The 25002-nt window shown below is 48.2% G+C and overlaps 1 protein-coding gene across 1 annotated transcript; it reads right to left on the reverse strand.

The window, feature by feature from the left end:
• Positions 1-2028: 2028 nt before the first annotated feature.
• On the reverse strand, positions 2029-15177 carry LOC120683048. The gene is made up of 2 exons (XM_039965060.1): positions 14654-15177; positions 2029-2251 (listed from the first exon to the last, which is right to left on the reverse strand). Exons 1-2 carry the CDS (start codon positions 15175-15177, stop codon positions 2029-2031), a joined length of 747 nt encoding a protein of 248 aa, XP_039820994.1.
• Between the last annotated feature and the right edge of the window lie 9825 nt (positions 15178-25002).

Genomic DNA, 25002 nt, shown 5'->3' on the forward strand with positions numbered 1-25002 from the left:
GTCAGGCATGTCAGAGATTCGGTAAGATTCAGATGGTGCCGGCATCAGTAATGAATCCTATCATTAAGCCATGGCCGTTCAGGGGTTGGGCCATGGATATGATTGGCCAGATCAACCCGCCATCCAGCAAAGGTCACTAATGGGTGTTGGCTGTCACGGATTATTTCACGAAATGGGTGGAGGCGGTACCCATGAGGTCGGTGGCATCAAAAGATGTGATCAGTTTCGTTAAAGAGCACATCATTCATAGGTTCGGGATTCCCCAGACCATTACGACCGATGGAGGATCGGTCTTTATATCGGAGGAATTTAGGAAGTTCGCCGATGACACGGGGTTCAAGCTGATCAGATAATCCCCATATTATGCCCAGGCTAATGGACAGGCTGAAGCATCCAACCAGAGCCTTATCAAGATGATCAAGAGGAAGATCGATGAATATCCTAGGCGCTGGCATGAGGTGTTGTCAGAGGCTTTGTGGGCATATCGTATTTTGTGTCACGGATCCATCAAGACGTCACCATACCATCTGGTCTACGGTCAAGATGCTGTGTTACCATGGGAGATCACAGCCGGATCGAGGCGTGTTGAGTTCCATAATGATCTGTCGGCTGAGGAGTATGCAGCCTTGATGAGCGACAATGTGGAGGATCTCACAGAGCTAAGACTTTGGTCACTTGAGAAGATCAAGGAAAACAAGGCTAAAGTCGCTCGTGCATACAACAAAAAGGTCAAGCCAAAAAATGTCCAGGTTGGAGACCTGGTTTGGGAGGCAGTGCTACCATTGGGAACTAAAGATAGGAAGTATGGTAAGTGGTCTCCAACTTGGCATGGGCCGTACAAGGTTGATCAGGTCCTGTCTGGAAATGCGTACATGCTTGAAGAATTAGACGGTGTCAAGTTTTCTGTAGCCGTCAATGGCCAACACCTCAAGAAATATTTCCCGAGCATGTGGGAAGGCGAATAACAAGAGCCGATGAAATCCATCTGGCTGTATTATAAAGGGCCAACACATTGAGTTGCCAGTAAAAAAAAAAGGGGAGAGAGGCCAACACGTTGTGTTGGTCAGTAAAAAAATTTATATATATATGAGAAGCAAGGCAACCGATGTGTAACCATCAACTTAAGATGTTGTTAATAGGTACGAGTTTCAGATTTAACAGGCAACATCAAATGTTCTTTGAATTGTTCTACTAGTTCATGAACCCTTCTATGGCATGGATGGCTTCTGCGCGTACGACGTCGGCTCTTGCTATGATCGCTTCGTCGTCCTTGTCATCGCCTGTTACTATCTGTTGACTCAAGGTGCTTATCTCTGCGAACTCTGCCCGTATCTGCTTGGTCATTTCTTGGGCTTCTTGCTTGGAGTTTGCAATCAAGGCTTTCTCCTCTTGGATTAGTCTCTGGGTGGTGTAGACTTTTTCTTTGAGTTCCACCAGTTCTTTCTCCAGGAGATTGAGTCGCCTTGTACTCGCGGAGATATCGGCTTTGGCGTCCAGAGTTGCTTTCTTCTGGTTGAGCATCTTGCACTTTGGAGCGATGTCAGCTTTCAGAGGAATTTGAGAATGACGTAATTCTATTCTCTGTTGTGATGCTTTCACCTCTGCCCGAAAGAAGGGAAGATGGCCGGCTGGCCAGAGCTTGACCTGAAGTGACTCTGGGAGATGGGATTCTATCTCCTCGAGGATTTTCTTTATTTCACTGGAATCGTCAACCAGGGTACTGATTGGAGCAGATAGCAGATTTTTGATGTGTTCAAGCTGATCTGCGAGGTCAATCGGCTGCCGTGATGATGGTACTTTCGCTCTAGGGGCGATCAGACCCATTGATGCTGGGTCAAAGGAGAGCAATTCTGAAATATTGAAGCCCTGTGGAGATATTGGAGTTTGTTTTGGGAACAAGGTGCATCAATGGAGTTATTGGCTGATTTAGAATCGGCTCATGTAGTGTTACTTGTTCTGAGGAAGAAGCAATGGTCGGTTCGGGTGCGATCGGCTCAGTTGCATTTGACGCAACAATAGGGGCATCGGCTATGTCAGCCTGTTCGTCACGCACCTCCATCGGAGCATCGGGAGTTCCAGGTTGAACTTCCATCGGTACATCAGCCGTTGCAGTTCCTTCACTGCGAATTTCCGCTGGGACGATGGTTGATTCTTGCTGTTCTTGGACTTCAGTTGTTCCAGTGTTGGCTTCATGAATGGTGGTTCCTTGTTGTGCTGGGCTTCCAGTACTGCGGATGTCTCCAGCTGCGTCCTGGAAATAGGATTACATTCAACCAGAATATATATGCGTAAGGAAGAAGTTTCGGAGAGATGAATTACCTGGTTGGTGTTGGATTCTGATAGATCCAGGGAAGGTTGTGCTATTTTCTTGATGACTCGTCTTGCGATGATCTTCCTTTTCTTAGTCGGGACTCGGGGGGAAGCACTTCCAGAGGATTGTCTCCGCTTAGAAGCCGACTGGGGTGAGTCTGGCTGAACAGCCATTATTACTTTCTTCATTGGTGGTGATTCCTTGCAAAAAAGAACATCAGGGGCGGTTGGAAGGAAGTGGAATGGCACCCCATTACTGGTCATGGGTTCTGTATCATCTTGTTGCTGTAAGCAAGGTGAGCAGGGTTAGCCAAGTAAAGTGATAGAGGACTTAGAAAGAATAGGTGCACGGATTCAGTACCTCTTCCTCGGGGATTGCATATTCAGGATCAATTTGCTGCTGTAGAGGGCCTAAAGCTCTTCTGAATACATGAGTTTTCCACATTCCCCACCATGTGTTAAAGTCGATTGACGAGGGAGTAAAGGACAGATTGGCTGGTATTGGAATGTGGAGGTTGTCTGTTGACGCTCCTTAGAGCGCCAATTTACGTACCGCAAGCGCACGGATCGTGTAGCTTTTCCCTTAGAGTATTCCCCCAAGGTTTATCAATCCACGGACCAAGTGTATTACTATGCTTAACTAAGCACTAATGATGTTTGTAAAAGATCTATATTGAATGATTGAGTGTGAAATAGATCTAATCTAACCAATCTAATCTAATCTAGACTAGTGAGCAATGATAGGTGTGTGCACAAGATATGAAGAGCATTTGTCCATAGGGTCTAGGATCACTACAGATGTAATCGCCAAGCAATGAAGAACGGATCTAATCTACCAAAGGTGTGTTCCAAGATAAAAACCTTTCCCTCCCGCATACTGTCACTACACGAGGATAATCGGTAACGAATCAACAAGAACACAATAATTGATGTAATCTAAGTAAACCATGCAAGAGCAAAGCAAACCCAAAGCCAAGTCGCGAACTATTAGGCATCAAAGCTTCATCAACAAGAATTGCGATAGATCAATCTCATAAAGGATTCGGCAATTACAACTCAAGATCTCCTTACAACCCCATGAACAAACGAGGACTTTACCCCATGAAGCTAAGTGAAGCGTAGTCGATCATGGTGACAAAATCTCCGGCAAGGGATGGATCCATTGCTGTCCTCCAACTTGCAGCGGCGCCGAGGGATGATGAGGCCTCCGGTGTCGCCTTTCTCTTGTGTCTAACTCGAATGGATCTCTGAAACTTGTCTCTGGATGCTCTCTTCCGAGTCTCTCTGCGATCTTTCGATTCTCCATCCCCCCTCTCTTTGACGGCGGCTTCGGGGTATATATAGGCGGTTCTGGTCGGTGGTTTTGGTAAAACACAGATTAGGGTTGATGCATACTTCGCGCTGAAGAAAATTGAGGCCGATTGGGCCCCGGAATGGGCTAGGCCGGCCGGCTTAGAGGGCCCAGACCGGCTGGCCTGGGCCCTTTCTGGCCCCTTTCGGTCCCATCTTTCGCGTGCGGCCTCTTCTCTTTATTCCTCATCTTAGCCCAGTTGTGACCATGCGTCAAAACATCTCTGAAAATGTCAAATTTCCTGCCAAAACACAACATGCTCCAAAATCCAGGACAAAATCGAAAACGGTCAAGTTCGGGTGCCAAGTGGCGGGTTAGTACATGAATCATCCCGAAGAAATTACCAAAACCTCTCCTAATTGTATAATAAAATGGGTACTTAAGGAGCGCCAACATTCCCCCCCATGCTTAGCTTTTGCTCGTCCTCGAGCAAATCAAATCATCAAGTCCTTCCATGGGTTGCTCGAGAGTTCTCAAACTGCAAAATTTACTTATGCAAACAAGTCTAACAATATTTCTTCAAACAAAGGTCAGAGGAGCAGCGAGGATAATCATATCATGGGCATTTAAAAACTCATCCAATACTACTCCACGACTCTTACCTATAGCCGGCAACTTGAATATCGACAACACTTGCTTTTCTTGCCCTCCTTGGAGGTTTTTCCTCTTTTTTTTTAGTTTTCAGAAGCAAAAATACCCTGCAACAAAGGTTAGACCCAAAAACTCTTGCACAAGTCCTTTCATGTCTCTCGATATAAGTGGCTATCCTATTATTATTTGCAAAATCTCATCTCCCAAAAGTCTCTCAAGTATAAAGTGGGGCTATAGGTGAGGCTTAGCAAAGTATATACATATATTGTCAAATTAAGAAAACCTTCTAATGATTGCTTACCTTCCGAGCCAATGATCATGAGAGTTTCTCCATAATGTAAAGGGTTCAAGGGTAAGAAGATTTAGAATGGTGGACATGTGCAAAGGCATACAAAAAGATTGACTTCAAGGCACAAGCATCGTCCTCGTTGTTGGATTGCACATGGTTGGAATTGAGGATATTGTTCTCAAACAACAAGGTGATATCTCTTTGCACTTCTCTAACCATAGAATCCCTTCATTTATTCTTTTATTCTCATACATTTTTTTCTTTCTTTCTTTCTCCCGAATTTTCTTTCTTTTTTCCGAACCTTTTCATAGGACACTTTTTATAAAACATAGATAGGCAAATCTCCGAAGTGGCTCCCTGAATTTTTGGAGCCCGAGCCGAGGCCAGAGGGGCCTAGGCCGGCCGGCTCAAGGGGTGTAGGCCGGCCGGCCTGGGGCTTTCCCAGCTCGGCTTCGGTCCGTTTTTCTAGTACTCCTTCCTTTCTTCGTCCCAAAATTATGTTTTATACAAATCATGCGCAGAAACAGAACGTATCCTCATAATTGGGTTGTGGTCAAGGAAAAGGATAATAAACAAGATAATCTCAGGTTCGGGTTTTGGAATCCTGTAGATCTCATGAGTTGTTCCGATGAGGAATTCTCATTACCGAATATTGACGGGGCTAGCAATTCAGAGATGAAAAATACGAGCACGATCATTGCTCGAAATTAAAACTCCCAAGAGAAAGAAATCCTAACTCAACTCAATGCACATCCAATGCTTATGGTGGAACGAATACAGCTTTTGGATGATAGGATTTTTACTCTCGACTTGTCAAGAACTTGATCAACCTTATGTTTGTAGGGGTTTTATTATTTGTATGAAATTAAAGTCCTCCAAATCATGCCTTACTCGCAAGCGTAATCAAAACCAAGTGCTAGATCAAAGCTCAAGTGTGGGTATTAACATGGATGAATAATTTACTAAGCTCCACAAATAAGAATTAATTTTCATGTCAACGCTCGTGAACAATTGCTTTAAAGAAAATAAAGTAAAACTGAATGCATAAATAAAATTGCACGATCCAACAAAAAACAAAGACTCTTTTTATTATGTTTTCATGACTCAACACTAATTTAAGACTCACTCTCACACATGCGAAAAATAAAGCACACAACTCTAGACTATGACTCTCACACATGCGGAATTAAAGACACGCACACGACGAACTTTTGAGTAAACAAAGACTAACAAAATTCAATCTACGAGCCGTCACACCTTCCCCCCCATGCTTAGATTATGCGGCGTCCTCGTTGCAATGATATAAAATACGGGTGTGACGCTCGTCGGTGTTCTCAACGGCACCTAGGGCAATTGCATCTAGGGCGCCCTCCTCCTTGCTTTTGTAGATCTCCGACCATCCCGAATAACTTCCTTATGTTGCGGACAAGGAAGTTGCAGTCTCTCTCAACCAAGCTCTCGATGTCGTCCATCCTTCGATCCATTGCCACGAGTTGATCGTGACACCTATCAATGGTGACGCGGAGATCCACGATTTCATTGCGGCACTTGAAACAACACCCGGAGTGATGCCCGCTGCAGTTAGGGCTGTCGTCCTCGGGCTCGTCGTCGTCCTTCTTCTTCTTCTTGCCGCTGTCACCTTCGGAGGGGTCGTCTTCCTCCCTTCTCTCCTCTTCGGCCCACCCCGGCAAGTCATCATCGTAGTCATGACCGGTGGCGCCCCATGAACTAGGGCTCATGTAGCTCTCCCAGTCGCTATCCCCTGCATAATCCTTTGGCTCCGGGGTGTGCTCGACATAGTTTTTCCTTTTAACTCCGAGAAGGCGCAAGGAACGCCTAGGTGCGGGTGGCTTTTTGTCTTGTCGCTTCTCGCCTTCATCTTCGTCGCTGCTGATAACGATGACCACCCTTTGGGCTTGAGCTAACTTCTCATTGCACCATTTAAGGCCCTTCCCTCCGACGCTCATCCGTGCTTGGGTATTGAATTTCTTCGGAGGGGCCTTCGCTTCACATCGCTTTGCTTTGACAAGGAGAGGTGTCGCACTAGTTGCCAAGATGGGGCTAGGCGTCTTTGGTGTGGGGGTGTCGGGCGCCATGCCCCTCTCCTTGATCTCCATCGCTGCAATCATGGCTCTTGCGCTCGCTGGAACGGCCATTGTCGATGTCTCCCACGAGGTGGTGGTGTAGATATAAAAGTATGAGAGAATAGATCTAACCCGCGCCTCTATTTAAGTCCCGAAAAGACTTGGACGAGAAGTCCAATATCTCTTTGGTTTTGGCACGCGAAATCTATAAGGCACAGGTTTGAAATTTCCTTATCTCGTACCTACCAAAAATCGAGACCGAATCGCACACGAGGAGCCTCAGGACGGCCGGCCTAGGGGTGTTGGGCCGGCCGACCCATGGGGTTTTTTCGGCCCCCTGGACTCCAACTTTTTCCGAGGTTCCCACCAACAAATTATGAGCCTATGTTTTACTCAAAGTTCATCCAGAATAAAAATAAAACTACGAAAATAAAATCTAAAAGAGAATATTTACAAACTTACCTTGCTTAATGTTGTTAGGCTTGACGTTCCGGTTCCTCCTCCATGGTGTATATGTCTATGTAATGAAGGGGCACGACGTCGGGCTCCAAGAATACCTTTAGTCGCTGTCCATTCACCACATATTGTTCACCTTTCACATCCATGATTGTCACCGCTCCCGTAGGTGAAACTGAGTGTACGACGTACGATCCATCCCATTTGCTTTGTAATTTTCCTTTGCCAAAAAGTTTGAATCTTGAATTGTGGAGTAGGACCTTGTCTCCTTCTTTGAATTCCTTATTTTGTAATCGCTTGTCGTACCACCTCTTCATCCTTTCTTTGTAAATTGATGCATTATTGTATGCTTTCAATCTTAACTCCTCCAATTCGCTTATTTGGATTCTCCTTTTAATTCCAGCAGCTTCCGCATCAAAGTTCATCTCCTTCATCGCCCAATACGCCTTATGTTCTAGCTCAACCGGCAAGTGGCATGTTTTTCCATAAACAAATTGATAAGGAGTCATACCAATCGGGGTTTTGTGTGCCGTACGATATGCCCATAGTGCATCATCTAGTCTCTTCGACCAATCTTTTCCTCCTTTTATCACAGTCTTCTTTAAAATGTCCTTCAATTGCTTGTTCGAAGTTTCCGCTTGTCCGTTTGTTTGGGGGTGATAAGCCGTGGACACTCTATGTTCAATTCCCAATTTCTTCAAGCATTTACCAAAGTCTTTGCCCGTGAAGTGTGTTCCTCCATCGCTTATCAAGATTCTCGGGACGCCATATCGAGGGAAGATTACCGATTTAATCATGTGCGTGGACTCCTCCGTTGATGCCTTCGGACATGGCATAGCTTCAACCCACTTTGAAATATAGTCCACCATCACCAATATATGCTCAAACCCATGTGAGTTCACAAATGGTCCCATGAAATCGATTCCCCATACATCAAATAGATCTATTTGCAAGTTGTAGTTCAATGGCATGGCATTTCTTTGCGAGATATTCCCCATCCTTTGGCATTCCGGACAAGTCAAAACAAATCTTTTCGCATCTTCATGCATCTTGGGCCAATAGAATCCACTAGCCCATACCTTAGCTTGAGTTCTAAAGTGCCCATAATGTCCTCCATATCCCGACGAGTGACACTTTCTTAGAACTTCTTCACGTTCCTCCCTTGGTATGCATCTTCTTAGGACTCCATCTTCTCCATATCTATATAAGTATGGTGGATCCCAATAGTATTTTCTTCTTTCCGCGATCACTCTTCTCCTTGCATTCTTGTCCAAGTGATCCAAGGGCATCCCTTTTATTGCCCTTATTATTTCATTCATCCAACTATATTTATCGAGAATTCTATATAGGTGATCATCTCTCATTTGATCCTCGATAGGTTCTTTTCCATCATCTCCATGGTTCATCCTTGATAGGTGGTCGGCCACAACATTTTCTGCCCCTTTCTTGTCCCTTATCTCCACATCGAATTCTTGTAGCAATAGGATCCATCGAATCAAGCGTGGTTTAGCATCTTTCTTCGACAAGAGATACTTGATTGCCGCATGGTCAGTATAAACTATCACCTTTGAATTTACTATGTATGATCTGAATTTTTTGAAGGCGAATACCACGACAAGTAATTCTTTCTCCGTTGTTGCATAATTAACTTGGGCTTCATTGAGAGTCTTGCTTGCGTAGTAGATAGCATTTACCTTCCCCCTCTTTCCTTTGTCCAAGAATGGCTCCTAAGGCGTAGTCGCTTGCATCACATATGATTTCAAAAGGTAGATTCCAATCTGGAGGTTGCATGATAGGAGCACTTATGAGAGATTGCTTGAGTGTTCGAAAGGCGTGAAGACAATTACTATCGAAGGTGTATTCCACATCTTTTTGGAGAAGTTGTGTCAATGGCTTGGTGATTTTTGAAAAATCTTTTATGAACCTCCTATAGAATCCGGCATGACTGAGGAAGCTCCTCAAAGATTTGATGTCCGTAGGTGGTGACAATTTCTCCACGGTTTCTATCTTTGCTTTGTCCACCTCTATCCCTCTCTCGGAGATAACATGACCGAGAACAATTCCTTCTTTCACCATGAAATGACACTTCTCCCAATTGAGCACAAGATCAACCTCTCCACATCTTTTAAGAACTTTCTCCAAATTTGCCAAGCAATTTTCAAAGCTAGTACCATGCACCGAGAAATCATCCATGAATACCTCCATAATCTCTTTTATGAAATCTGAAAATATAGCCATCATGCACCATTGAAAAGAAGCGGGCGCATTGCACAATCCAAAAGGCATCCTTCGATATGCAAAAGTTCCATACGGGCAAGTAAATGTGGTCTTATGTTGATCATCCGGATGTATAGGTATTTGGAAGAATGCCGAGTATCCATCAAGGTAACAAAAGTGTGAATGCTTTGCCAACCTTTCTAGCATCTCGTCGATGAATGGTAGTGGAAAATGATCCTTCCTCGTTGCCTTATTCAATTTTCTATAATCGATGCACATCCTCCATCCCGTGATGGTTCTTTGCGGTATCAATTGCTCCTTCTCATTTTTCACAACCGTGAGTCCTCCTTTCTTTAGAACGCTATGAACGGGGCTTACCCATTCACTATGTGGCACGGGGTATATTATTCCGGCATTCAACAATTTGATAACCTCCTTCTTCACCACATCACGCATAGCATGGCTCAACCTTCTTTGATGCTCTACGACCGGCTTGTACTGCTCCTCGAGATGTATACGATGTGTGCAAAAAGCGGGGCTAATACCTTTCAAGTCATTAATCGAGTAGCCAATCACCTTATTGTGCTTCTTTAATAAATTCAGCAACTTCTCCGTCTCTTCCCAGCTCAATTCGTCGCTAATAATCACCGGAAAAGTCTTGCCATCTCCCAAAAATTCATATTTCAATCCCTTGGGGAGTGGCTTCATCTCAACATCGGGCGCACCATCCTCTTTTTGATCTAACTCTCCAATGTCATCAAATTTTTCTTCCTCCAAATTCCCGTGTTGCGGCTTCAACTCTTCCATTGTTTCCACTAGTTCTACGTCTTGATCATCTTGAGCATCTCCATTCTCCAAAGCGCATTGGAGAGGATCCCTGAAAGAATCAATGGAACGAATGCTCTCTACCTCTTCGTTATCAAGAGGTAGAGGTGAAGCAAAAGACGGTTTCGAATGAAATTCGAATGTGCGCTTCTCTTTATCTAGATCAAAAGTGACAATCCCTTTTCCAACATCTAGAACAACATTTACTAATTTGAGAAAGGATTTTCCAAGGATTATGCCTTCATGCTCATCATCACTAGCATTAATCACAAAAAAGTCGGTAGGAATTTTTTTACCCGCTATAGCAACATTTAGATTTCTAAGCACTCCTAGCGGTTTGATTAATCTACCATCTCCCATGATCAATTTAATGATTGTAGCATCTAGGTTTGGTGTTTCGTTAAAAAGCCTAACATAAACCTTAGAACTCATCACACTAACATGGGCGCCAACGTCACATAGAACATTGCAATATTTTGTTCCGTCTATCATGCAATCAACACGAGGTGTGGGTGATGGATTACCTTCACCTTGATCGCTTCCAATCACATATACTTGGGCTATGTGCACGTAGGGTGATGATTCCGATTTCACTCTCATGATCTTTTTGACCTCCATCACTTTGCCCAAGTCAATCTCTTTCTCTTTTTCTTCAAAAAGTTTCCGAATAATATCACCGGCCGATTCATTGCCAAATGTATATCCCGTGTGATTATCCGGCGGAAAATCTTCCACTATCACCTTCGCCATTCCTCGTTGATTTGGATGCGGTCTTGCTTTGTCGAACAATCTTCCGAAGTCAATTGGTATCCAATCCATTTGCTCGAATTCCCTTAGCGATTTGGCAGTGCCCATGGTTCTTTCTTTCTTTTCCGGGTCGTCTTTCGTTACACTCCAGATTGATGCTTCTTCATCGTGGTTTGTCTCTATGACTTTCCCATACTTCGGTTGTTCTTCCCTCACTTCCGATGTCTTTTTTCTGAAAATTCCAGCAAGCACCCGCACTTGAGATTCTTCCTCGGAGCTTGCCGAACATCGTTTTTCCCAATCTCTTCACATGGCCGCACCCTTGCTGATTTTTTGTAGGAGTTGGGCGGCTTCCATGAGTGTTTTCTCCATGAGATCTCCTTCTGCACATATTTGAACAAATTGCATGCACTCGGGGGTTAGGGAAAAATAAAAGGTATGTAAGAGTACTTCACCGGAAAATCCGAGCTTCGGTCCTTGTTCAATCAATTCATTGAATCTATCCCATGCTTGATCTATCCCTTCTTTTTCTCCTTGCGCGAAGTTGATCACTTGCTTCCGAATATGTTGAACCTTGCTTAACGGAAAGAACCGCTCGCAAAATTTCTTCATCAAGTCATCCCAATTTCCTTTTACCTCGAAGGATGCAAGTGCAAACCATCTTCTTGCTTCTTCCGCAAGTGAGTATGGGAAAAGATTCCATCTAAACCAAGCTAGCGGAACTCCATCTTGTTGTACCGTGTTGCATAGCATTGTGAACCACTTGATATGTCTATATGGGTTGTCCGTCTCATCTCCTCTAAAGGGGTTTGCCGCCGCCGTTTTGATGATTTGAGGCTTGATCTCGTACTCGGTGGCTCGCAACACCAAATCTGATTTCTGCATGTCGAAGTCCTCCGATCGCGGGCTTGCATAATCCCTTAGTGATTTTTCTCCTTCCTCTACGTGTTGAATGAGATGGGCCATCTAGACAATCAAAACAAAAACAAAAAAAACAAAAATTTTCTAGGGAAAATGTTAGGTGTTAGTAACCAACAAAATTAATACAAAGTTAAACGTAGCAAAATCGCTTGTTCCCCGGCAACGGCGCCAGAAAGGCTTGTTGACGCTCCTTAGAGCGCAAATTTATGTACCGCAAGCGCACGGATCGTGTAGCTTTTCCCTTAGAGTATTCCCCAAGGTTTATAAATCCACGGAACAAGCGTATTACTATACTTAACTAAGCACTAACGATGTTGGTAAAAGATCTATATTGAATGATTGAGTGTGAAATAGATCTAATCTAACCAATCTAATCTAATCTAGACTAGTGAGAAATGATAGGTGTGTGCACAAGATATGAAGAGCATTTGTCCATAGGGTCTAGGATCACTAGAGATGTAATCGCCAAGCAACGAAGAACGGATCTAATCTACCAAAGGTGTGTTCCAAGATCAAAACCTTTCCCTCCCGCATACTGTCACTACACGAGGATAATCGGTAACGAATCAACAAGAACACGATAGTTGATGTAATCTAAGTAAACCATGCAAGAGCAAAGCAAACCCAAAGCCAAGTCGCGAACTATTAGGCATCAAAGCATCATCAACAAGAATCGCGATAGATCAATCTCATAAAGGATTCGGCAATTACAACTCAAGATCTCCTTACAACCCCATGAACAAACGAGGACTTTACCCCATGAAGCTAAGTGAAGCATAGTCAATCATGGTGATGAAATCTCCGGCAAGGGATGGATCCCTTGTTGTCCTCCAACTTGCAGTGGCGCCGAGGGATGATGAGGCCTCCGGTGTTGCCTTTCTCTTGTGTCTAACTCGAATGGATCTCTGAAACTCGTCTCTGGATGCTATCTTCCGAATCTCTCTGCGATCTTTCGATTCTCCATCCCCCCTCTCTTTGACGGCAGCTTCGGGGTATATATAGGTGGTTCTGGTCGGTGGTTTTGGTAAAACACTGATTAGGGTTGACGCATACTTCGCGCTGAAGAAAATTGAGGCCAATTGGGCCCCGGAATGGGCTAGGCCGGCCGGCTCAGAGGGCCCCAGGCCGTCCGGCCTGGGCCCTTTCTGGCCCCTTTCGGTCCCATCTTTCGCGTGCGGCCTCTTCTCCTTATTCCTCATCTTAGCCCAGTTGTGACCATGCGTCAAAACATCTCCGAAAATGTCCAATTTCCTGCCAAAACACAACATGCTCCAAAATCCAGGACAAAATCGAAAACGGTCAAGTTCGGGTGCCAAGTGGCGGGTTAGTACATGAATCATCCCGAAGAAATTACCAAAACCTCTCCTAATTGTATAATAAAATGGGTACTTAAGGAGCGCTAACATTGTCAAACATGCTGTAGCATCTGGAGCTGGTAAGACCATCGGGTAAATCGGCTCTATTCTCCACTGAGTGGTGAATATGGAAGTGGGGAGGGACTTGTCCTAAGCCAAATTGCGGAGCTGCTACGACTGGTTGATAGGTTTCATAACCTGGTTTGATGATTCTGTTGGAAGTACTTATGCCAACAGGGAGGAAGCCAGGTCGGATCATTAGGGAATATAGATGCCAAGTACTACCGTCATCGGCAAAGCTATCTAGACTAAATGCAGTTGGGTTCTCAAAGACTTCAGATTCAGTGAATGGAAAATAGAGGGGATTGTCTAGACCTTTGTAGAAAACTCTAAACTAGTTTGCTGCATCTGTCGAGTTCAGTTTACTGCCAGGGACGCTGAATAGGGCTTGGCCATAGCTGGTGCATCTAATTGGCTTGCCATTCTTGTCGGGGAAGGAATTCTTGGCTAGGCTTTTAAAGTTTGGAATCTGATGCTGGAAGTAGAGTTGTGCCCATAACTGGATAAACCACCAAGGGCCTCCAGTTCTGAGTTTCCTTTGGCTGAAAAAAATAGTTGTCATCAGATGGAGACATCTGTATGTTTCTTTATCAAGGGGGGGTAATGATAAACTGAGTGCATCAGCTATGTTCAATTCTTGCCACAAGGGCATATAGGTTCTTGCTACTCTGCTATATCATGCAATCCAGCTCTCGGGTGGATTAGGCCAGGCTCTTAAGCAGTCGGCCCAGGAATTTAAATTAATGTCTTGACTTACGAAAGGGATTCTATTCGCTTCACAGGAGATTAAATCTGTGGGATTTTCATAAACTCGTGGGCCAAGACAAAGGGATGTGGGATTGGAAGGATGCGGCAAAAGGATGTCTGACACCTGGAGTTCAGAAATTCAGAAATTTATATATGGTGTCATATTTCGGAGTTTAATTCATTCGGAGGTTTAATGAGCTGAAGAAAGTTAAAAGGACAGGCTGAATATTACCTTCAGGCCGTAGATTGCCGTATCGACGATTGGAGATCTTGCTGTTTGAGCTTCGGAGTCCGCCATGGTCCAGATCTGCTAACTTAGGGTTTGGTTGTTTTGCGGGCTCTAGTTCTAATTTTGGATACTTTGTGAGTTTTCGCTCGGACTTATGGAGCGGGATTCTCGAATTGCGCTCGGATTTGGAATATCTATTTCGAGTTGGATTCAGAGTAGAGGTGATGTTCTGTTCTTATGCGGGTTGCTTCCAATTTTGATTTTCATCGGCTCTTGGATATTAGTAAAGCCCGGTGCGGTGCCATCGGCTTTTGGAGAGTGATCCGAGCAAGCGGTTAAAAGATAAGAGACTTCATTAAAAATTGAGTCTTACAAGCAGAAGAGCCGATTTGACAAATGACGAATCCTTCGGCTCTACAGTATTACTCCTACAGTACTACCTACATCTGCCGCTCATAGGTACCTAGGTACCTACGGCGCTTGGGGCTTCGTGCTGGCACGTCTCTGCCATCACTGTCGTCGCCGTCGTCATCAGCACTGCTGCTACCACTGGCCTCGTCGTCACTGCTTCGGCCGCCGCCGCCGTTGCTTTCCTCTTCGCTGTCCTCATCGGAGGACCCGAGGAACCGGAAGGCATTTCCGGCCATCGGGTCATCGCCGCTGGAGGAGGAGCCGATCTCCTCTTCCAAGGAGGAATCGGGTCCATCCCAAGAGAAGTCATCGTCGCTGTCGCTCTCCAGCTCCTCCTGGAACAGGAGCCGGAGGTCCTCACCGTCGGTCTTGGGCTCGTCGTCCTCGGAGACGACCCCGAAGTCGAACTCCTCTGCATCCCAGTGTAGAGGAGCGACCGCCTCGTGCGCTGCCGTTGGGTCGTACTCCGGCATTGGCTCTCGGTTCTTGGGGATGGAGTCGAGGGAGGAGACAGAGGAACTTGAGGAAGAGGGGGAGAAAGGGGATCCAATGGAGTTGGAGCCAGAGGAGAAGGAGATAGCCATGGCTGCTGTAGGTTTGGGTGTTTTGCACTGTTTGGCTATGGGAGGAAGGTGAGTTTGTGGTGAAAGGAGTCGATTCGGGGTGAGATTAAATAGTAAAATAATGGAAGATGGATCGGCATTTTCACATTCTGCGAGGAGCCAGCTGCAGAGACGTTGCGTCTTCCATGGTGGTTGTAGTGCGTTTTAATGAGCATCAACGGGAAGATGAAGCAACGAAATGGTTTTAGAATTATCATTGCCAAAACCAGGGGGGCATGTGTTATCGCCATAAATTAACAGGGTTAATTAATGGGCCGCGAGCAAGTTGGGTTTAAAGCAGGAATTAAAGAAGGCTTGTGAATTGGCTCCTGCGTGAATGTTTGGGCCATGTGGGCCATGTATCTTTAGATTTAGTTCAGTTTGGGTTAGAGATCGAGTCCGTTTAGTTTAGATTGTTTTCCAAGTCTCCGGACTATAAATATGTACCCTATAACATTCGTAAAGAAGAGAACATCATCATGTTTTGCAACAACACCTCGGCGCACTGCCACCCCTAATTCTAGGGTTTTCTTCCAAGTAAGCGCCATGCTGCCCTGATCGCCCCTCGCGATCAGGGCGCCATTGTTCTTGCTCCTACCTTGGTATTACTCATGCTGAAGCATTTTTGATGGCGAGTAATGCTAGTTATCCTGATGTTTCGGAGCATGTTTTAGTAGGTTCATTATGTGCTTACTTATTTATCATCTGTGAACATCATATTATCTCTGTGCGATCATGTTCTAATCTTATGCTAATTCTCGTTATGTAGAGTTAGTCGTGCGGAGTTAATACCTTACTTTGTTTCGTCTAGTAGATCCGATCTAGATAATCCATGAAGACCATGTTCATCAGATGCATGAAGAAAGCCGGGGCATTAGTCAAGCCGAAGGACATGACTGTATACTCATATAGCCCGTACTTGCAGGTGAATGCCGTCTTCGGAATATCCCCAGGACGGATCCTCAGCTGAAAATAACCAGAACGAAGATCAATCTTCGAGAATATACGAGCACCTCGAAGCAGATCGAAGAGATCCTCAATACGGGGCAGTGGATGCTTGTTCTTGATAGTAACTGCATTCAGCTCCCGATAATCCACACACATCCTCTTCGAGCCATCCTTCTTATCTACCAGCAACAACGGAAAAGCCCAAGGAGAGAAGCTGCGACGGATATAGCCCTTGGCTAGGAACTCATCAATAGTCTTCTTGACTTCTTCATGCTCTATAGGTGCCATATGGTAGGGCCGCTTTGCAATAGGAGCTGTGCCAGGCAAGAGATCAATACAAAACTCAATGGCGCGTTCACGCGGCATACCTGGCAGATCATCCGGAAAGACATCCGGGAATTCAGACACCACGCGAATACCGTCCGTGGGTCTAGCCTCCATCTGATGAAGAAATCCCGAAGGCTCTACTGCACTGATAACAACCTCTTGGCCACTGGAAGCTGATAGCAAGACTGTCCTCTGAGCACGATCTATCCGGACTCCCCATTTGGCCAGAGTCTCCATTCCCAGAATGACATCAATGCCCTTGGTGTCTAGCACCATCAGATCAGTACAGAACTCTACTCCCCTCAAAGAAACACTGACTCTCGGGCAGTAAGTGTGAGACCTCAACTGTCCTCCCGGTGAAGATACTAACAGGCACCTCTTTAATGTGCTAGTATGAATACCATGATGCTCGACAAAAGACTGAGTAATGAAGGAATGCGTAGCACCAGTATCAAAAAGCACTGTAGCTGGATATGAATTAACCATGAACGTACCAATAACCACGTTGGGAGCCTCGGCCGCTGACTCGGCCGTCACGTGGTTCACTCTGCCCTGAAGTGGCGCCCTGGGCTGAGCTGGGCGCCCCTGCTGTCCCGCCTGCGCCTTCCGGGGGCAAGCGTTGGCGTAGTGCCCCGGCTGGCCGCAGTGAAAGCAGGTGCGAGGAGGTCCCTGAGCCTGCTGTCCGGTAGGAGCTGCCGGACGTGGAGCCTGCGGTGCCGGTGGAGCTGGTAGAGCAGTACGAGCCGGAGGTGCCGGTAACCTCTGGCCCTGACCTGCCTGCTGCTGTCGAGGCGGGTACTGCTGCGGTGGCCTCTGCTGGTACTGCTGGGGAGGCCGGTACTGCTGCTGGTACTGCTGGGGCTGCTGGAGTCGAGGGCGAGTGTTGCTGCCGGAAGCAACGGGGACAATCTTCCTCTTCTTGTCCTCCATCTCCAGGTGCTTACACTCAGTGTTGAGCGCGCTGTCAACCAGATGGTTGAAGTCGTCGAAGCGGAGGTTGAGCAGCGCGTACTGGAGGTAGTCCTCAAGACCCTCCATGAAGTGCTCCTGCTTCTTGCGGTCATCCGCAACCTCGGCAGGGGCGTAACGTGCCAGCTGAAGAAAGCGATCACGATACTCCGTGACCGACATAGTCCCCTGAATTCACAAAGATAGATAGATATCGGAAGATTAACTCAAGATTCATAAGGATAGAGCAAGGGGGCATTAGTTCAATAGAAAACGCTGAATGATTATACTTAAGATTACCTGCTTCAGTGCAAGGAACTCCTTCTGTTTCATCTTCATAACGCCCGCGGGGACGTTGTGGCTGCGAAAGCGCTCCCTGAACTGGAGCCAAGTGAGAGACTCGCGGTCATGAACTGGGTGGGACTCCCACCAGTCCAAAGCTGCCCCTCACAGCTGTCCTGCTGCGTACAAGACGCGCTCACGATCATCGCACTGGGCGATGTCCAGCTGACGTTCCACTGCACGGAGCCAGTCGTCGGCCTGAAGAGGGTCGGACGTGTGAGAGAACGTCGGCGGGTGACCCCTCAGGAACTCAGCACGCCTGTCGCGAGGCTGCGGCGGTGGAGGAGGCGGAGGCTGAGTGTGAGCGTGCTGAAGAGCCTGAACGGTGTTGTTCAGGGTAGCCATCATCTGCATCTGGAGCTGGAAGTACTGCTCCGGAGTCAAAGGCGGCGGCATCGGGATCCCGGTACCCTGGTTGTTCTGACCCTGCTGCTGGCCAGAACCGGAACCGGTGCTCCTGGTGTTCACCATCTGATTTTGGACAAAAGATTTCACGAGTAAGGAATTTGCAGAAATAATTCAGATGGATATGATAACTCTTTGCGGAAAAAGACTCAGCCATGATAAAGTAGACATGATAGAGTTGACTGTTTTACCCCCAACGATCTAACTCATTTTATTAATTAGTTAACTTTAACATCTGAGTGATTTTCTTTAAACAAATGTAAACTACTAAGCTATGCAATTAGTCAAAGATCCAAATCAAACATGTAGCATAATAACAAGCAGACAATTTTCACGACTTAGCCGAGTTTAGCATACAACTCGACTAACACAACGCGTCGCAGAGCGTGCTATCGTTTTATTATAAAAGGGTCACTAGCTAATACTCATGGTGGTCAGATAACTGATTCAGGCCAAAATCTACGAAAACTATTCTTGAGAGAGAGAAATCAAGGCAAGACGGGTAGAAAGTCAAAGAAGTCAAGGGGTATAATAGTAAAATAGTTTCAGCAGGCAAGGATTGGAGAGAAGAAGTCCTAAAACTCGACCAGTTCTATCTAGGCTTCGTCCTACAGTCGATACGGCTTTGATACCACTCTGTAACACCCGGTTTATAAAAGAGCATAAACCGAGCAATCATATACGTGCCAGGATCCAGTCACACGTATATACAACAGAATGAACAGTATATCATAGCACATATCACGTAAAAAGACATAATAAAGCGAATACGAATGTTATTTATTACAATAATGACATAAATGTCTGATACAGCGGAAGCGAAGTACAAAAATACGATAAAGCTCTCCGAAGCTGAAGCAGGGCGCCACAGGGACGTCGACTGGGAGACGAAGCACCTAGAAGTCCTCGTAGTCCTGGTAGCGCTGGACGAACTCCCTCGTGTCGGCAGGAACTGAGCAGCAGTAGCGTAGCCAAGAGGAAAAAGTAGAGAAGAGGCAAGAGTGAGTACACAACTTGTACTCAACAAGTATAACACAAACTATGAGGCTCTAGGCTGGCTGACTCAACTGCATTAGCTTTTAAGTGTTGGCAAAATTTTATTAAAATTATTTACTACGAGTTGATGAATTACCATTAACCCAGTTACATAGTAATTAATCAGAATTAATTAAGAAACTACTGAGAACCATACCAAAACCAAGCCACCAAGGTAACCCCGAGAAGCACCTCCCTCGTCGGAAGGAGATAACTCCACTAATCAAAAGGAGGATCTGGGCCGCTCATAACCGTGAGCACGGCTAGTATACCAGTTTTACACTCTGCAGAGGTTGCACATCTTTACCCACAAGTCGTGAGCTACGCCAGTTGTTCATCACACTTCCTTAGGTGAGATGGCCAGCGACTCACTACGAGGCCTTTACAAAGAATCTCGTTGGTAAGGCGTAACCTCGAGAGTTAGGTCGGCGACGATGGGGCCCACCTCACGGGGGTACAAGCACAGGTACGCAAACCAAGCACAGACCAGCCGGAGGAGCAGGGACCATTGAAGCTTACTACTCTTGCCCCGCAGGTAAGTTACTCCAAACCAAAAAGATCTAATTATTACGCCAAGTCTATCCCATTCTAGCCTTGTGGTAGCGCTGTTGTCCCAGGTTGTCGCTCTATGAACCGGTCCTTATGGAGAGTGGCCAACCAGGCAGTAAGCACCGTGCTGGCCCCCTAAACCATGTTTCTACAAAAACATCTTTTAACGAGACGTGAGCCACTCATCCACACAGAGGGCCACTCTCAGGATTATATTCAAGTAAACCATTAATCAATTTAATTAAAAAGGACAAAAGTGTGTTATAGCGCAGCAACCTAGCACAACTAACCATAATGCAACCCAAGGGTATATTCAAAGGATATAAACTGGCTAGGAAATCCTTAAAGGCATATAGTATTAAAATGCAGTATGAAAATGTAATTAAAAGTGATGGGTTGTTCATGTTATACTTGCCTTCCTCGTACTGCTCCTGCTGCTGCTCAAAGTGCTCGGAAGACGGCTGCTCCTGGTACTGGTACTGGGGCTCCTCAGATGGATCAACGTCTACTCACGAACACATGGCCAAAACAATGCACGAAAATAAGCATACGAGCAAACACTAACAAAAGCTAAGAAACAGTACATCAATACAATTAAAACAGCAAGAAAAACTAAGTCTAAACTGTTCTACTCGTTACAACGATCGCGTGGACATAAAGAACGCTAAAAACGGAGCTAAAACGCATTTTCTGGGCTAAAAACAAGTTCTAGGGGCTTATTTGTAAGAAAACTGAAGTTCCAGGGGGTTTTCTGCTAAAACCGAGGGCCTAGACGTAATTAAACCTTATTCCTGGGGTCTAACTCGCAAAAAGGACAGGTCTGGATCGCGGGTTCAAAAACTACAAAGCTCAGGGGCTAAAGTGTTAAAAACTGGACCTGGATATAAATATTTTTCAACGCGCTAGGACTGCGGGTTGATATCTAGTAAACCGAGGGTCTCTTTAACAATTTTACCAAGCCGAACCGGTATGATCTATTATGGGCCGTAGGATCGAGATCCAGTGCTTCAGATCTAATGGGGAGCCGATCTAATCTGGCGCGTCCCTTCTTGATCGGACGACCCAGGGTCGGGATGGTGAGGGAGCGGCGGCGCTGCCCGCCGGAGCACAGCTCCACGGCGGCGCTCGGCCGGAGTAGGCTGCCTGGGAGCTATAGCGGCTTATTTGGCCTGCAGCTGGGCCGTGCAGCTCTAGCGAGACACGCGTAATCCATTGGAGTGGATAGCGGGTGTTGCGAGGGGGGGGGGGGGGGGGCGGAGCAAGATGCGCGGCGGTGGGTGGCGGCGCATCGCCGTCGTGCTATGCCAGGGCACCTAGAGTGAGCCAAGTGCTAGAAAAACTAGGGAAACAGCGGCGGGAAGGTCTGGGGATGTTTACCGAGGGTTTGTGGCGGTCGGATTTGCGGCGCAAGGCGGCCGGCGTCGAGGATGGGCGACGGCGCTGGGGCGGTTTCGAGAAGAATGGCGCTGCAGGTCCTTTCCGTGCTCCTGGGCCCCACGGATCGTCGATTGGAGGGTCTGCGTGGGAACCACGGTGGTCACAGAGGCGCGGGGGTCGCCGGCGGTGAGAAAACAGGTGGTGGAAGGCTTACCGGCGGCGGGGGGGGGGGGGGGGCTCTGCTCCGGGCGGAGAAAACACGGAGGCGGCGTTGCGAGGTGGGGTTTGGGGTCCCAGAGGCGCGGGCGCTAAATAGGGCGGCTTAGGCGATCCTGGGGAGGCGTGCCCCGGATGGAAGGCCCGCCGGAAATCTCGGCTGGACGGGCGCGGGGTGGTTGCTCTGCGGGGGAGAAGAACTGGCGAGCGGGCCCGGGCGGTCAGCGAAAGCAGCGGGCGCTGGCAGGTGGGCCGGAGAGGGAGCGCCGACGCGCGGGCTGAGGGAGGGGGCCGGTTTGTCAGGGGCGCGGCGCAGGCTTGGGCGTTGGCGAGCGGGGTGACGCGGGGGCTTGCGCGGGCCGCGCTGGCTGGGCTGCGGGTGTGGGCCGCGCGCAAGCGGGCGCGTGAGGCTAGGCGTAGAGCGGGGGAAACGGGCCGCTCGGACTGGGCCTTGCGGGTTGGGCTGCTCATGGTTTGGGCCAAGGGGATTGGTTTTCTGCGTTTTCTTTTTCTAAGTCTAACTCTATTTCCTATTTCTATTCTTTTTCTCACTCAAGCTCAACTATTTGAATTCAAAAGAAATTTTGAATTCAAACCCCTATGAAATCAAACAATTAAAACAATGCATCAGCATGAATGCATCAACAAAGTTAAACCTAAGAAAATTTTAATTACTTGTGAAACAAAAACTAGATTAAATGCAAGACTAACACAATAAACCTTAGAAATTTAAATAAAGCCAATTAAATTTATTAATAAATGCTGAAATTTAGATTAGGGTGTTACAGCTAGAGGATCTAACTGATCTAGAGTAAGAACGCAAGAACACGGAAGGATCTAGAGTGGTTCGGGCCACCAGAGCATAATACCATACGTCCACTGTGTGATGTATTCCTTGAGCTCTTGGAATGGAGTCCAGAGTGGAGAAGAAGTCGTGAGCGGAGAGGAAAAAAGGTCCCTTGCTCTGCGTGTGCTCTCCCTTTTATAGCCTAAGGGAGGCACGTATAAGGATACTGGGTCCCGACAGATGGCCCCAGTAGGTAGTATTGAAGTGCACTACGGTCTCGGAGATCTTAACGCGGGATTTCTTGTCTTGCCCGCGTGGGCGTTCAGACCGGCATCGATCTTCCGCCCGTTGTCTGATCGCCCCGTCTTGTCAGAGCGGTGCCTGTGAGATAGGTTGCGGCGTAGATTGCGCAGCCTGCTATGTAGACTGCATGCTGACGGCATAGGCGTCATGATGGAGAGACGAGCTCTCGCCTCTGGTTAACGTGGAGGCGTGCGCGGCGCGTGCGACTCCACTGTTTTTCCTCGGTAACTCGTGACCTATAGTGAGGTCACTGAGTCACCTTGGTAAATTGCGACCTACAGTGCGGCCTGTCAAGGCTGCCACGCCCCTGTGGCAGCAGAGTACGCCTCCACTACCCGCATTAAATATGGGTGGGTGAGAGAGCTTCCAGTGGAAGGCTTATGCCCAGGCCCATGTCTGTGTGACACGTGGCGAGGATGCTTCCAGCGGAAGGCTTGCGCCCGCGCCCAGTCTTGTGGGACACGTGGCGGCTCCGGACCCCTCCCGAGCGGAGCATTGAGCCGTGGCTCGCGAGGGTCTGGATAGGCATGGGGCGGTCCCGGACCCGGCTGGGGGTCCGGATGGGCACGTGGAGGTCCCGGACCCGACTGGGGGTCCGCATCCATGGCTTGAAGGCCCCGAGCATCTCCACCTCTGAGACACGTGGCATCACCGGATCCATATCTGCGCGGTGCAGTGGATCCGAGGCCGTTGGCCTGGTGAGACGGAATCAGACCGCAGGGGTCTGGCTACTCAGGTCCTTGGGCGTAGTTACGGATAACTACGCGTATTTAGCCTTGACCCAGTAGCAGTGGGTATCCCAGTCGCGGGGTACCAACAGAGGCCCCCGGGCCCACCTCGGGTGAGGCTATGAACCCGCAGGTGGGGCCACTACTGTGATCCTCTCTGAGCAACTTGGTTGCTTCCAGTGCTTCTGCAGTGTGTACTGCAGGGATTCATCATTCGGGTTACATGCCTCAGATTGCGGTTCCTGAAAGGACTTTGACTTGACCGTGCTTTTGGCGGGCGCGATGGTTCGGATTCCGCTGCGCCCGCGCAATGCGCGCGTGACGGTTCAGATCCCGTCTTTTCACACTTTGGCTTCCTACCCTCCTTTCATGACAGGCGAGCCCGGGCCCCCCTTGTCATGGTCTGGGCAGCTAGCACCTAGTGTGAGCGTCGCTGGGCGTCTTGCGCGACGGTTCGGGATGAGTGGGCGAGATGGGCATTTATGGGGTGCTCCGCCACAGATTGTGGCCACGCTTCCGCATTTGCCTTCTCTCTCCAAGCCCTTGCGCCCCTTCACCTTTGCGCAATCTCCCCCCTTGCAACCGGTGCCACCGCAGCAATGGCTTCCCTTGGCCGTCCTCACTGCTTCGAGTCCCAGAGGGAACTGGATTCAGTGCGCCGCCTGCTTGGGTGGTCCACTCCAGAGCTCGCCGGGAGGATTCGAGCAGGCCGTCTTCCCCTTGGCGATTTGCAGCCCGGCGAGTTTGTGCTGTTCATCCCGCGCATTCTCGCCGGGTTGGCGTTGCCGTTGTCCCCCTTCTTCCTGTTGTTGCTGTAGGAATTCGGCCTTCAACTCCAGCACCTCACCCCCCACTCCATCCTCCTGGTGGCAATTTTCATCCACCTATGCGAGATGTTTGTGGGGGTGAGGCCCTGCGTCGTCCTCTTTAGGCATTTCTTCGTCCTGGTGAAGTCCGGCAGGAGCAAGGACGAGATCGGGGCGTACTACTTCCAGGCAAGGGCCGGCTTGCCGACGCCGTACATCCCCACCTTTGCCAGCGGGAAGTGAGAGTTCTGGCGTAGCGAGTGGGTGATCGCCAGAACCGACGCCAGCGAGCACCTCGACCTGCCAACCACCGGCCCCGCCTCCGACCGTAAGAACTGGAGGACCAAGACGTCCCTGCCGTCGGAGTCCGACCTGGTGTTGGGGAAGATCAAGGAGCTGGCGGAGGGCGGCCTCACCTCGATGCACGTGGTGGAGGATTTCCTCAAGTGCTAGATCGATCCCCTGCTGCAGAGGTCGTGGGTGCCCTGGAGCTTCACCGGCCCCAACGACTGCAGCATAGTCCAGCGAAAGGAGGATGCGGACCTGACCCAAGAATAGTTGGAGGTCATGGTGCAAGGGATGCCCGGGGAAGGCTTCATCCCGGAGCATCTGATCCTTCCCCAGGGCATCACCCCCCTCTGCGAGGATCAACATCTGAGGACGGCGGTGCTGGCATCCTTGCCAACTCTCGACGACGGCAGGTTGGTGGTCCGGCAGACGGGAGGTGACCCCAACCGCGGGATCCGGATTCCCGGTGCGTCGGAGATCTGGCCCCAGTCCGGCACCGTGAACCCAGGTCCTTCAGAGTCATGGGGCAAGCAGCCCATGGGCAGCGGCTCTATCCCGGGCGGCAGCAGCTCGGCCCCAGGAGGCTCCGGGTCGGCCCGGCGGAGCCCTGGCACGGCAACGGAGGAGGGGAGTTGGGGCAGGCTGTGCCGCAGCGACGTGTCCTTCATCACGAAGTGTAACACCCGGTTTATAAAAGAACATAAAACAGGTACGAAACTCTCGAAAGCTGGGCGCCACAGGGACGTCG

Source organism: Panicum virgatum, chromosome 7N (assembly GCF_016808335.1).
Source record: "Panicum virgatum strain AP13 chromosome 7N, P.virgatum_v5, whole genome shotgun sequence".
Lineage (NCBI taxonomy): Eukaryota > Viridiplantae > Streptophyta > Magnoliopsida > Poales > Poaceae > Panicum > Panicum virgatum.